This window comes from Pogona vitticeps, chromosome 10 (assembly GCF_051106095.1).
Source record: "Pogona vitticeps strain Pit_001003342236 chromosome 10, PviZW2.1, whole genome shotgun sequence".
In the NCBI taxonomy this organism is placed as follows: domain Eukaryota; kingdom Metazoa; phylum Chordata; class Lepidosauria; order Squamata; family Agamidae; genus Pogona; species Pogona vitticeps.
In genome coordinates this window covers 26,301,418-26,314,834 of record NC_135792.1, presented here as the reverse complement: position 1 = coordinate 26,314,834, position 13,417 = coordinate 26,301,418, and the positions used below count along the sequence as shown (strand labels likewise).

The 13,417-nt window shown below is 44.9% G+C and overlaps 1 protein-coding gene across 1 annotated transcript in view; it reads left to right on the top strand.

Moving 5' to 3' along the window:
- The first annotated feature begins 496 nt into the window (after nucleotides 1-496).
- The window catches only part of PEPD (peptidase D), a 115,544-nt gene continuing 102,623 nt past the window's right edge, over nucleotides 497-13,417 (top strand). The window contains exons 1-2 of the mRNA XM_020797848.3: nucleotides 497-616; nucleotides 10,219-10,402. Coding sequence (XP_020653507.3) covers nucleotides 573-616; nucleotides 10,219-10,402 — 228 coding nt within the window. The 5' untranslated portion in view covers nucleotides 497-572. The remainder of the gene's footprint in view (nucleotides 617-10,218; nucleotides 10,403-13,417) is intronic.

Below are 13,417 nucleotides of genomic sequence, written 5' to 3'. Positions count from 1 at the left end.
AGAGAAGTGCATTGCACTAAGGGGGCACTGTTAAAAAATGTCATAAATAAATGTGATTACTGAACATTCATTTTCAGCATCTGTCAGAACAGGCGATTCTATTTCTAGACTACTCTGGAGTATTTTCTGGCTTCTTTTATTTTATTTGCCTTTCATTGTGTTTTAGCTGACAGTAAACTGCCCAGAGCAGTGCATTGTAAATAAATAAATAAATAAATAAAATAAATAAATAAATATTGATTGATTGATTGATATATAAATATAGAAATAAATAAGGATTTCTTGATAGTAATTTTTAGCGGGGGACTGTACTTATAGCTTTTCCAAGGTGGCAAAAACGGGGTTGCTTCTCTTTTTTATCTTATTTTATTTTATAAATGCAAAACCCACCCGCACCTTCACACAGACACGCCCCCCTCCAAGCCACGCCCCCTCCCAGCTCCAGCCGGTCCGTGGGCGTGGCCCGCCTTCTCCTCTCCCGCCCTTCGAACTCCGCCTCCGGTTGCCAGGGAGCGACCAAGCCCCGCCCCCGTCCCTTACTAATTGGCCGGCGGGCGCCTTGGGGGGGTCACATGACCGATTCGGCCCGGCGAGGCAACATGGCTGCGTCCGAGGGGTAAGGAGGGAGGCTGCTGGGCAGGCAGGCAGGCAGGCAGGCAACGCCGGCGAGGGGCTGGAGCGCCCGGGCGTTGTGGCCACGTTGCAGGGAGGGAGACAGGCAAAAAAGGGGGTGGAAGGAGATGGGAAAGGCGGAGAAGGGGTGCCCGCTTGCCTGCCTTCCTATAAGTAGGGGGGGGGTCCTTTCACGCCCCTGGAAGGGGAAATGGAAGGACCCCCTCTTCTCGCTGCTTCTCTGCCTCTGGAGGGAGGGCTCCCCGCTTTGGAAGCCTCGCCCGGACGCCCCCACCGCCCCAGCCTTGCTTCGGGGGAGTCTTCCTTGGACCTCTGCTCCTGGAAGGGTTGGGTCCTCACGTGCGCTTGTCCACGTGTCTGCAGACGGTTCCCAGGGCAGGGCTTCTCTGCCCCCATTAGTTTCCCCCCTTTCCGAAACTCCGTGTTTCTCTCTTTCTCTCCCTCACATCTTCATCAGGGATATTTGTTATTTAGTTTATTTAATTTTGGACATCTAGACTGCTTCCTCTGACCAGGGGTCACTCCGGGCAGCATACAACACTCAAAGAGAATATTATTAATAATAAATGAACGCAATAATAAAAGCTAAAGCTAGGTGTTAGCCTGAGTTATTCTGGGTGCAGCAGCACTGAATAAGGACACGGCACTGCCCTGAAACCCAGCTGTTCCTTTTGTTTTCCCAGCCAAAAAGTTATTTTCCTGCCTTCCTGTCTTTTTCCATTTTATTTTGCCTAGAATTATCAGATGTAGCAAGTCGTATTGTTGGCTTCTCACTGAAATCAGTTCGGTCTGTTGCATAGCAGACAGGCCTTTGCAGAATAAACAGTGTAAAATCAACACAGTACAATACTATATAAAAGAGATTAAACTTCTTATCAAACTTACAAGTCCTAAAATTCAAGGTATATCTATATATCTAAACAGAAATAATTAGTAGATTTAACTTCTCACTGAATAATGAAAGTACTCTAACATTGTGCATTTTATGTTTCGTTTTTTTAAAAGAAGGAAATTATTTCTTTGTAAATGTTCATTGGTCTTAGTACTTCCTTCTTGGTCAGAAGCTTAATCCACATTTCTAATGTTTCTGTTTTCCTGTAGCTGACAGAGGAGTAGCTGTTTGTTTCAGCAACAACACAGTAGACCAAACAAAATGAGACAGAAAACTGAAAACATTGTAGCACAATTTAATACATTTATTTCTGTAGCACCACCAACAAATGTATACAGTATCTGAAAAACTGGATTGTAATACGCCCAATACTTCCCGGATATGTTTTGGGTTTTGTTTTAGCCTTTTTGCACTTTTTCAAAGTGCCTCGGCTAAAATCTCAGTCTGGTTACAGGGTGGGAAAGAATGAAAAGAGATACAGAAAAGGACAGTTCTATTTTTGTATTACTGGTTCTAAATTTTTGGAGGGTTGGTTTGCGATGTTGATCCCGGTCCTATGAAGGTTAGTTACTTAGTTACTCAAGTAATTGACCAGGGTAACTGACTTTTGTTTTGCTGGATGTTTGTGCAAAACAATATGTTAGAAGTTTCTCAGTTTATTATATGGTTTGTCAATTTCTGCGTCTCATTTCAGACTAGTTTGCTTATGAATCTGTGACTTTTCACAGTCTAAGCCCCATCCATCTGATGAAGTGGGCAATGTCCACGAAAGCTTGCACACTATGAAAACCTGTTAGTCTTAAAGGTGCCACAGATTTTTACTATGGCTGTGTTGCATGGAGACGATGGGAATTGTAGTCCAGGACATCTGGAAGGCAATACGTTGAGGAACTGGATTAGTCCTGGAACAGATTGACTTGATGGTTTCATTCACTATTAAAAGAGCTTCCTATGTTTGGGGCAGTTTATTTCTAGTGTCTTTAAGTGTCTCAGTGATGTTGGAAGAAGTTGGAACCAGCAGGAAAAAAGGAAGGCTGAATACGAGATGGATTGATTCAATAAAGGAAACCACAACTTCGATTTGCAGGAACTGAGCAGGGCTGGACCTTTGGCAGATTGTTCTTTCAGAGGTTGCCATTTACGTCTGAAACAACTCAATGACACCTAGTAGCGACGCAACAGTGGGTGCTGTCTTTTTCCTGCCTTTTAGGTGTGTCACTTACAAAATGTTGGTGAACACAGAGGGGTAGCAGATACGGCCGTGTTTCTGTCCTCCTAAACTTTTGTCTTGATGCATTGTGAGTCTTTTGTCTCTGGCTGGGTTGCACATCTCGTTTCTGCCACACATGCATGTCCACACTTGTCTGGGGTCACTGAACGCCAGGGTGCTGCTCACTTCTGCCCACAACAAGCAAATCTTGCTGGGTGTGTTTTTGTAGAGTGCTTGTGCTGTAATAAGACATGCAGATCAGCCATTTCTCACAGATTTTTAAAAATGGTATTTCTTCTAGGCACTTTCCTAAGGCGCCTGGCTTGAAAAACAAACTGAAGACTAGGCCTAATAGGTGGTTAGAAGAAAACATGTAATAATGATGGAAAATTAAGGGCAGGGATTGGTGAAAGGTGAACCTAGGCAGTAGGGACACGAGAGCTGTTATTTCCAACGGTCATATAATACAGTAGTGTGTGTGTGTGCACGTTTTATGTACATGTTGGACACAGGTTCAAGGCATACAGGGTGCTTTCCACCTAGCAGACCTCTCCTTGGCCATGGAGGCACACCCTTTGTACTCTACATTCCCTGAAACCTCCTGGCTGGGCTCCTCGCATGAAATTTTCATCTGCCCTGTTGGCTGGTGCAAACAGTTGGGGTTTTGGTGACCAAAATACAGTATTTCTTGAATCTAGAATCAGTTCTGCTGAAGACTTGGTGCTTAAGGCATTGGTTTGTCACTGCATTGTGTGTGTGTGTGTGTGTGTGTGTGAGAGAGAGAGAGAAACCTGTGTTGTTCTTGTACACAATCCCAAGGCAAGGCTGAAGGATACCTTTCGTAGACCACTGATATATCAAAAGCAGAAGCTAGCTTTTGATCTTGCAGGAGTCTTCATCAGGTTGGCGTTGTGGAGTTGTGGGTGGGGCTGAACAAGCGTGAAGTTTCCACAATTTTTGTCCATATGAGGCAGTAGCCGAGGTAGATGCAGGGAGAGTTCCCCCTTGTGGGTCCCATCCCTTCTTTGTAAGTCCCAGAGCTGAAGTGCTCCGAGGTCACCCCTCCTAGGTTGCTGGGGGGTGAAGCATCATCACAGTCTTTCAGAGCCTCCCTTCCTGATCTTTTTCCTAGCTGCATTAAAGTAAGAGACCTTCAAAGGGGGTGAAATGACCGGCACCTCCAAGCTTGGATGCCGTTCCCTTCTGGGAGAGAGTGGCAGCTCCAGGCAAGAAAGCAGCTTCAGAAATAAGTCCTGCAAGAGGCCATCCCCCAGTGGCTTAAGGACCGTCTCCGCAGGGCATTTCTGCATCAGTAATTGCCTTCTGCTTCCAGGGTGTAGCTTTAGCTACTGAATAAAAACTATTGATTGCTCTTCAACCCCAAACGTACTTTCAAAGTGAGTGATGGACGTTGAAGAAATCCTATTAAGAGTCAGTCATGTTTTCTTTGCATCCCATTGCATGTGTGTGACCTGGTCTGTTCCTTCTGCTCAGACTGCTAAAAGAAAAGAGAGGCAGGGGGTAAGAATAAGACTTCGAGGTAGTGGCATGAAAGAGGTTCCCTTTATCTGAAGCGAAGTCTTAGGCTTTTGATTAAGGAGATCTGAGTTTTAGACTTAACAAAACTTGGGTACTTGACGTTGCTAATCAATGGCTCGGCTTTCAAGCCCCTTGTTATTTTCTGCCAGGTTTGCGCACTGCAAGCTGGCAGAGAAACACATTAAGCTCCTGCTGTGGGCTTTACAAAGCATTTCTTCAATGGGCCTGGGGGGAGCTGTATAGACCTCGTCTGGAAGAGCGGGTGGCCGCCCGCTGTGTCCTACAGACCCCAGGTAGGAGGCTTGGAGGGAACGTTGCTCATTTTTTTATGGGCCCATTCATACTTGCATGGTTCGAATGAACATAAAACATTTCCTTGACTTTATTTGTTTGCAATCACAGTGGGATGGAAGAATGGAATGGCTTTGGTGTGAACCCTTATCGGTTTTTTTAAAAATATGGGACACAATCGAAGCTGGTTGGGTAAATAGTCTTTGCCCCTCCTTGAAGCAAGCCCCATCAGATAGGCCATGATTATGGGGTTGTAGATGGGGGGGGGGGAGGTGGAAAGTTGTGTCTTTCCAGAGGCCTCCTCTTGAGTCAGTGGCAGAGGGGAGACTTGAATGGTAGCCTTTGGGCCTTAAAGGTCTCTCTTAACCACTTACACTACATGTTAAAGTTGTGGTCATTACACAGCTTTGTCCAAAGATCATTACCTGGGGGTAGGAAGTTCTCTGTCTTCTAAAAGTCAGATTTACATCATCGTGGCCATCATCATCATTTTAGAACTGCAGGAGCATCTTTTTATTTGTTCCTGACTGCTGCACCCAAATATCACCGACAAAGGGCAGTGGTTGGAAAAAAGGGGCTGTTGGTCACTGTATCAGGCAGCAGCTGTAGCTCTCGGGGCTTTGCTGTGCGAGGCAACCAACACACCTTGTCTAATGTCCGGGTGAGCTCTGATGGATTGGCTTACCTGGTGCCACTAAGATTGTGTTATCAGCAACAGTTTTGTGACTGGCTGGTGTTAAGGATGAAATAATCAGTTAGCGCCATATGCCCTTGATTTCCCTCCTGACCTCTGTTGACAACCTTGCCTTCAACCACATGGGGTCATAGATAATATTTGAGATTCCGTGTAACCCTCTGTTCATCTGAAGAGGGGACCTCTAGCCCATGGAAGCTCCTGCCGTGAGGAACATGCGCCAAGGGGCTCACGGTTGTGATACAGCTACTTTGGAAACTATGATGATAGAGTCAATGTTTGGAGAGTTGGGAAATCTCACAATCGCTTGGATATGCTTCCCAACACAACCTGTTTATCAACTGAGCAAGAGAAATTTTCCAACTACCTTTTGTTTTTTTTCCATTGCCTTTATCTCAGTGGTGTAGCTGTCAGTGGAAAAAAAATTTGTGCTCTGTAAGTCTGAAGAAGTGGATTGTAAACCCCAAACGGGGCTGATTTTTTCCAAGATGCTGCAAGCCTTCTTTTTTTCTTGTTGTTGCTGTGGATGCCCAGTAAATATGAATGGTTGTTTCTAACAAAAACAGACAAAAACAGTGGCTACAAAACCACCACAGTGGGGGCTGTGTGGTCGTTGCACGGTACCAATGCAGAAAAATGTGACATCTTTATTAGACCACAACAAAATCAAACAAGCAATGCACACTTTCATGAATTAAAAACCACATCTTCAGCCATGCACCAGTGGCGAGTGCAGACAAATGATCAATTGAATGTTCCAAAAAAAAAAAAAAAAAAATTCAAATGTCCACCAGGCATCTTCTTAAGGTGAGTTTAAAGCTGGTTATAGGCAAGCTACGGGTGTTTGTGGATTCTAGCTAGCTTCTCTTCTCTGGCACTTTCCTTACTTCATGGAAACAACACTCTGAGCAGCACAGGCAGAACTGGATCCTTAACCTCCAAGTCGGTGGTCTCATTCAGTATCCTTGCATACTTACAGAAATTCGAAGATAGACATTTTTCCCTGGTCTCCAAGATGACATCATTCTGGATTATCTGCCAGGCGCTTGTCCAGCAGGCTTGGCTTACGCCTCCTTGTTTCTCGAAGGTTGCTAGCCAGGGAACTAGATAAGCTAGCTAGTCAGGAGACATTCTTGTTTAGAAAATATATTGGATTCTCATTCAGAAAACATGGCCACGGATCAGGGTGGATTTGATTTAAATCAAGTTGTTCTAAATCACAATTCTTTTTTTAAAAAATGGTAGTAATGGTAGTTTTTTTAACAATTTAAATTTTTTTAAAAATCACATTTTTTATTTAAACTAATTTGATTTTAAAACACCTTGATTTTTATCCACCCTGCCATGTGTTTAAACCTGTCTTCCCATCGATTTAAAAGTCAATCCAGCCGAGAACAAAGCTTTACTACGGAATAACATTGGCTTACATGGATGATTGCACAACCCAATAAGCTGTGGGCTTCAGAATCATTTCCTTCAAAGCATGTATTCATTGATTTTGGGTTATGAACTTGGCCCCCAAATTGCTAGGAATATGTGCCGGGGCCTGCCATAAACAGACATGAACGTTTTACCTTGGGTTATTATTAATATAAGAGAACCCATTAAACCTGGCTGAGTGGTTGGTTCTTGACAGAGGAGCTCTGCCTCCTGATGTTAGAGCAGAAAAAGAGAAGACGGGCAAATAAAGACTGAAAAAGGGCAAAACAGTGAATAATTCAAATGGGTTGAGTAGGTGGTGCAATTGAATGGCAACCATCGCTTCATTGCATCTACATGGGCTGACCCTGCAGACATGAATGTGGTTTGGACTTTAAGATATGTCATCAAATCAACTCTCCTTTCCAGGGTTTCCCAGCGAGACAATATTCAGAAATGAGTTTTCCGACTCCCTTCTTCTGGGGATGCCCTGGGACTGTGCAGCTTTCCCAAGGCTACCTAGGCTGACTCTGCTCATAGGAGACACAGTGGGGAGCTGGACTTTGGCTCCACAGCTGGACACCTCGCTCTGACTTATGGAGAGCCTTTTAAGGGTTTTCTAGGTAGCGAATATTCAAAAGTGGCTTCCCATTCCTTTCTTATCTGCAGTCAGATGCTTAACTCACTCCAGAAATACATATAGCCTTGAAAGCATATGTCTGGTTTCAGAATTAATTTTGAACTAGATTATTGTTTGGAGATTTGTATCATTAAGAAAATCGGCCATCACGCATAAAAATTGTTCACAGTTTTTCACCAGCCCTTTTCTTCCACCCCAGTTGTGCTTGCTTTAAGCCACAAAAAATTTGTGGTTGCCTTCAAGCACGAAGAAGGGCTGGTAGTTGCTCAGATGCCATCTGCATGTGGTTGGGTGATCCCTGAGTATGCGCTTGAGATGGCTCGTTGACAGTCCGCCTGCAGGGAGTCCTGGCAGAACTCAAAAAGGTCTGCTTTAGTGCCACACCAGATTAAAGATGTTGGTGTTAACCCATGTGGCCTTAAAAGTCTGGGAGATGCCCAAAAGGTTGCCCCTTCCAGAAGCAGCCTGCTTGGAGAGTGTTTATCTCACTGTCCAAGGGAGAGCATTGCATGTTGATAGGGAGAAAAGCCCTTGTTGGTGATGGCAGCCCAACTAAAATGTATGCCCGCCACTAACTTTAATGCCATTTGTTGGCTTGGGCATTTGTGAATTTCCAGTGGAAGCTAGCTCTCTGTTGCACTTTGCTTTCCCTTTTACTGGCCTTGTTAATTTTGTTGTTCTGATGCTCCTGTGACTTGCCTTGGGGTTGTGATGAAGGGTGGGATGTAAATTTGGGGCAAGGTCCCACTGGTGATGTACAGGTAAGGGAATTCAGATGACAAATTGCCTCAAATTCTCCAGGTCCTGGTGGCATTCCTAGGCAAATGCACCCAGGAATGCCAACAGCATCTCGTTAGTTAGCTGTGATTTGCCGTAATGACTTAGGCAGTTTCCCTCGCGCATGCATCAGTTGCCGGTAGGATCCTGCCTATAATTAAATAAATGAAGATGATGGACTTGAGCTGGTCACTCCAGTGTACAAGCAAAGGCATTTTTAATCCGAAGCTGGTCTGTGCTGAAGACAGGCACTTCCAGGCTTGCACTGTTCTTAAGGGAAAGGAACTTACAGTGGTGCCTCGTGGGACGATTAATCCGCTACACGATTAGTTTTTGCGATCGCTGTTGCGCTTCGCAAAACGATGTTTTCATGGATGATTTTCGCAAAACAATGATTTTCCCATTGGAATGCATTAGATAGATTTTAATGCATTCCAATGGGGAATCATGTTTTGCAAAACAGTGTTTTCGCAAGACAGCGATTTTCACGGAACAAATTAACATCGTTTAGCGAGGCACCACTGTATATGGCACTTTAGCCTGTACCTGGCTCAGCAGGCACAAGTCCTGTGGTTGGCCCTTCAGCCCTGGCCAGTTAGAAATTAGTTGCTGACCAGAGCTTTAGAAGCTGCTTTAGTGTACAGAGAAAGTCTGATATTCCAGCTTTTACGGAATTGTCTCCATATGGCATAGATGAATAATAAGTGCTTTTATGCTGCGTTGGCTGCATAAAATGTCTGTTCTGGAGTTGTGGAATCACACTGAAGTTTGCTCGTTGTAGCTGTAAAACAAAGGTTATTTTTCAGAGTTCCCCGTTTCCCGAGAGCACCATGTAATAATTAATACGTGAGGGAATGCTGCAGTCTCGGGTTAATGTGGGATTCATACCTGTTTTCTTCCTCTTAGCAACCATGTCGTAACTATGGATAGCTGAAGGCGTAATCATTGTTTCTTCCACAACGGTGTACTTTGTGCATGATCTGCTTTAATTACTGAGACAAGGCATTTCGAGAAGCCATCTGGAAGCAGTCAAGTTTGAGAAGGTGGCGTCTTCATTGGCTAAACTCACAAGCCATGGATAGAATTTTTCCTCTCTGGATTTCAGGAATAATTGCATTTCTTAACATTCCATCAAGCCTTTTCACACCATGCTAGTTCTATGTTGGGGGTTTTCTTTTCTGTCTGAAAGTTTGGGCATATGTTGGTGGACATTGTCCATGGGGTATTTAAGCTCATTTTCTTCAAGGTATTTAACTTCTTGTGCCTTTCCCAACTCATAAAACCATATCGGTGCACGCTGTTCAGACCGACGTATTTCTAGAAATGCATTCATCTGTGGGAATTTGCAAGAGCGGAAGAGACACATCCTGGTTTCCTTCAAAGGCTGTGAGCCCACTTTTGTTGATACAGGTTGGGATGCAGAAATAACCCTTGGTTTCATGCCATTCTCCTCTTCTGGATTCCTTACAAGGGGGTAGAACTAGGGAAGCCATTGAGAATATGTGTCGCTTGATCCTCCACCTCTAGCCCACACGCTCTTGAATAACTGTCCCCGTGGGCAGGAGTGAAGCTGTTCTCCCTCTGTTCTCCCAGCACTAGGAATAAAATAATATAGGTTTCAAAATACACAAATCTGGAGGGTGGGGTTTGGTGGGAGAGATGCGAAGGTTCTGCCTGTCTGTGGTTTTTGTTAGAACCAGCCATAAAAGGGTTGTTGACTAACCCGGTTTTGAAAGCACTCTTTTATGATTGCTTTGGTCTTAACCTTTTGGAACCATCTCTGAAGTTGGTGCTGAGGGATTATGGTGCTGACCCACAGGTCTCTGGGGCCCCTTGGGGTTCAAATCTTGTCTTCTCTTGTCTTCCATTTAACAGCTCCTTTGCAACCCCCAGGAGATGCTGTCATTTCATGGCTGTCCATATTCTGATGAGTCTCAGTTCATGCCCTTCTCTTGTTATTTTCAACTGGTGATAGTATAGACCCTGAAGTGGTCTCTGGGTGCAGTGATCTGGGGCTCCTCTTCCCCCTCCCCTCGCAACTAGAGAATGTGGGGTTTCTAAATGATGTTACGTTCATAAACCACAGTTGCAAACCAAGCTTAATGCATTCTTTCTCCTTGCAGGCCGTCCTTTTGGCTGGGGAAGGAAACCTTGCAAGTCCCAGTGGCACTTTTTGCCCAGAACAGATCTCGCTTGTGCGATCGTCTGAGAGCAAACAAGGAGATACCAAAGAAGTCGATCATCCTCCTGCAGGGCGGGGAGCAAACGAACAGATACTGCACAGATACGGGCATTATCTTTCGTCAGGTGAGTTTTAGCACGAACAAACTCCAGGGTTATCTTTTTTTTCTTTTATCTCCAGCTCTGCTCTCTCTGTGTTGCTTAAGAGCACCCCTGGCTTGATGGCCTGCCCAGATTTCACCCTTTTTATTAGTTGTTGGCTGCTTTCCATGGGCTTTGTGAATTGGAAAGCATCTCCTCCAGTGGAAAGTGCATCATCATTTCATAAAGAATGTAAAAACTGCATCAGGCGACATTTCAGAATTGCTACTGCAGCATTATCTGATCGTAAAATTAAGTCTGTACACCAGCTAAATGTGCACGGGGTGCAATCATCTTCATCAGCATATGCAGCAGTTCAAGCCAAATATTATTGTTCGGGCACATGAGAAGCTTGCCCAGCGCAAAGAGGTTCCCACTGGTTTTAGTGGCTGACGGTACAAATCCGGTAGCATTAATGTTGTCTTTTATAGGCTGGCTTTAGAGTCCAGCAAACGGCCAGCAGAAACTTTCTGCCTTTGGAATGTTATGGAACTAAAATGATTTTTCTTGAGTCCTATAAAATACGAGCCCATTCGGCAGGTACAGTATCTTGCTGTTCGGAGATAAAGTCAGGGCTTTTTCTCTGTCCTTTTCCCTCTAAGTTGAGGAACTTCTTTATTGAAAAAGCATAAAGCGTACCTGGAGTCTACTTTGTTATCTTTTATGTTCCTTTGGAAAAAAAAAATCTTCCAGTATTCTAAGCTACCTTTTATATACTTTTCAAACACCTGCCGTTGCGTCCTGTAGCTTTCTCTGTCATCTTTATGTACCTTTGGTAAATTTTACAGTTACATTTGTTTGCTTCCTGGTATTCACTGTAAACTTCTTGGGATGTATGTAATATTATGAGGAACACTATAAACTTGAATAGACAGAATAAACGTTTATAAACCAAAGCCTTGTCCTACGAAACCAGCATAATTTTCATTTACTGTCGCTTTAATAGCAATGTCTCCAAAGAACTTGAAGTGTTCAAAGCACTTTGTATGCCTCGTCTCATTAATTCTAAAAAAGTTTCATCCTTGTTTACTTCGTGTGCCAGAAATAAGGTGGGGGCTGAGCTAAGAGGGAGGGGCTGACCTAAGGCAGAATTCAAAGCTGAAAGCCAGGAAGGTCCAGATTCGTCGTCCTGTCTGTTGGCGACTGCAGGGGTTTCCAACCTTGACTCCCCCAGATTTTCCTGGACTACAGTTCCCAGAAGCCTTTAGCACTAGCTGTGCTGGCAAAGGCTTCTGAGAGCTGCAGTCCGAGAATGTCTGGTTTACTCATGTCCCTGCAGTGCATTTCGGGAGATGGGTCATCCAAGATCACCTGAAGCTGATGTGGTTGATGCAATGAACTCTTGGGCAAATTGCTCCAGGGGTCCCGAATCGCCATGTGGAGGAGGAAGGGACACACTGCTTCCGAGTTCTTTATAGCTAGGAAATCTGGGGGTGGTGTGTTGAGCTAATGGCAGTGCCGTTGATTATTTATTTATTTATTTAATTTAATAATTGATTAAATTAATGAATTAATTCTAAAATGAATTAATTTAATAATTGTTTACTTGATGGCATCTTCTTATTCTTACTGATCCTAAAGAGTTTTGTGGATGTTCTAGATGGCCGAGAGGCACCAGTGGAATCTTGCTCACTCCCTCCCTACCAAGTGATTGTTGACATTTGCCAGTGAGTGTTTGATGCGTATGGATGTCAACTAGAGTTTGGGACAGGTTTTCCTCTCTCGTGGGCTCCCCTGAGCCCATGTGGGAGTGCCATGGGATTGTACTGGTTCATGACTGCTGCCCCCCGGTTACCTCTCCAAATACTTAGGGTTGCATTTACATGGAGGCAGGCCGCTGAATGTCATGTCTGAAGGAGGTTGCTTTCAATAGCTGGTGTGGGCAACGCCTGTGGATGCACCACCCATTGAGACTTTTTCACACCTCCTTCTGCACAGGCTGGCTGGGTAGAGCCAGAATGAAGACTGTCGGCAAACCCAGTAGCTAGACACACAGGAAGGGCTCCTGGCCGTGGTTCTCAGCCTAAGTGACCCAGTTGATTTCAGACTTCAGTTACCAGAAACCCTCACCACCGGCTGTGCTGGTGTAACTTGGGTTACTCAAGGGTAGGAACCAGTGGCTTAGTAGAACATGCCAAGAATCCCTGGAGACTTCACTCTACCCCTGGGTGAGCACCACTGTGTGTCGCTTCACTCTGCCGTTCTTCTCCACCACTTCTGCATTTGTTATGCAGGTTAAATGAATGGTCACCAGTGGGTCGCACATAGGTGTCTTGCCTACGCTCCCTGTTCTAATCTAGCATCTGCAAGCACTCTGTGCATGTTTGGTTGCTTTTCCATGGCAGGGGGTCTTCAGATCTTGCTACATCTCCCAGGCTAGGCTGGAGGAAAAGACCTGGGGGGGTGAGGCTGGGGGTCTCCTGGGGGGGGGGCTGCTAGTGACTGCCGACCATGACTAGTGGGAACAGAAGGCTCCCTTCGTCCCTGTCCTTGGCCTCCCAATACATTACGTTGAGTTGCCAGTTGAACCTAGTCAAGGCCCTTTTGGGTCTCTGTAGGATCCAGATTTCATACTATGACACAGCCGCTGCAGGAATTGTCTTGGCTGAAGTATGGGTGTCTTTGGAGACAGGGCTGTGGACTTTGCCTCTTATTTCTACCTTCACGGTACTGTATTGGCGGATCCATAAAATGCTTAATCTATCCGAGGCCTGGCTTGTAATGTGAAGCGATAATTATTTCCCCAAGCTGTAATTGTGTTGCATTAATTGATGATGTTCAAAGTTCAATATTGTTCAAACTGTTGCAGACTTTATACTCTGTCTCCGCGGCCTCTCTCCGTGTGTGTGTGTGTGTGAGTGTGTGTGTGTGACAGTTTGGTACAGTCATGCCTTCTAGAAGGGTTTCCTGTATATCAGCCCCACCATTCTCCTCCACTCCCCCCCTCCCCGGGTGACTTTGCTCTTAGATAGTCCTGACCCTTACCTAAGAGCAAAGTCC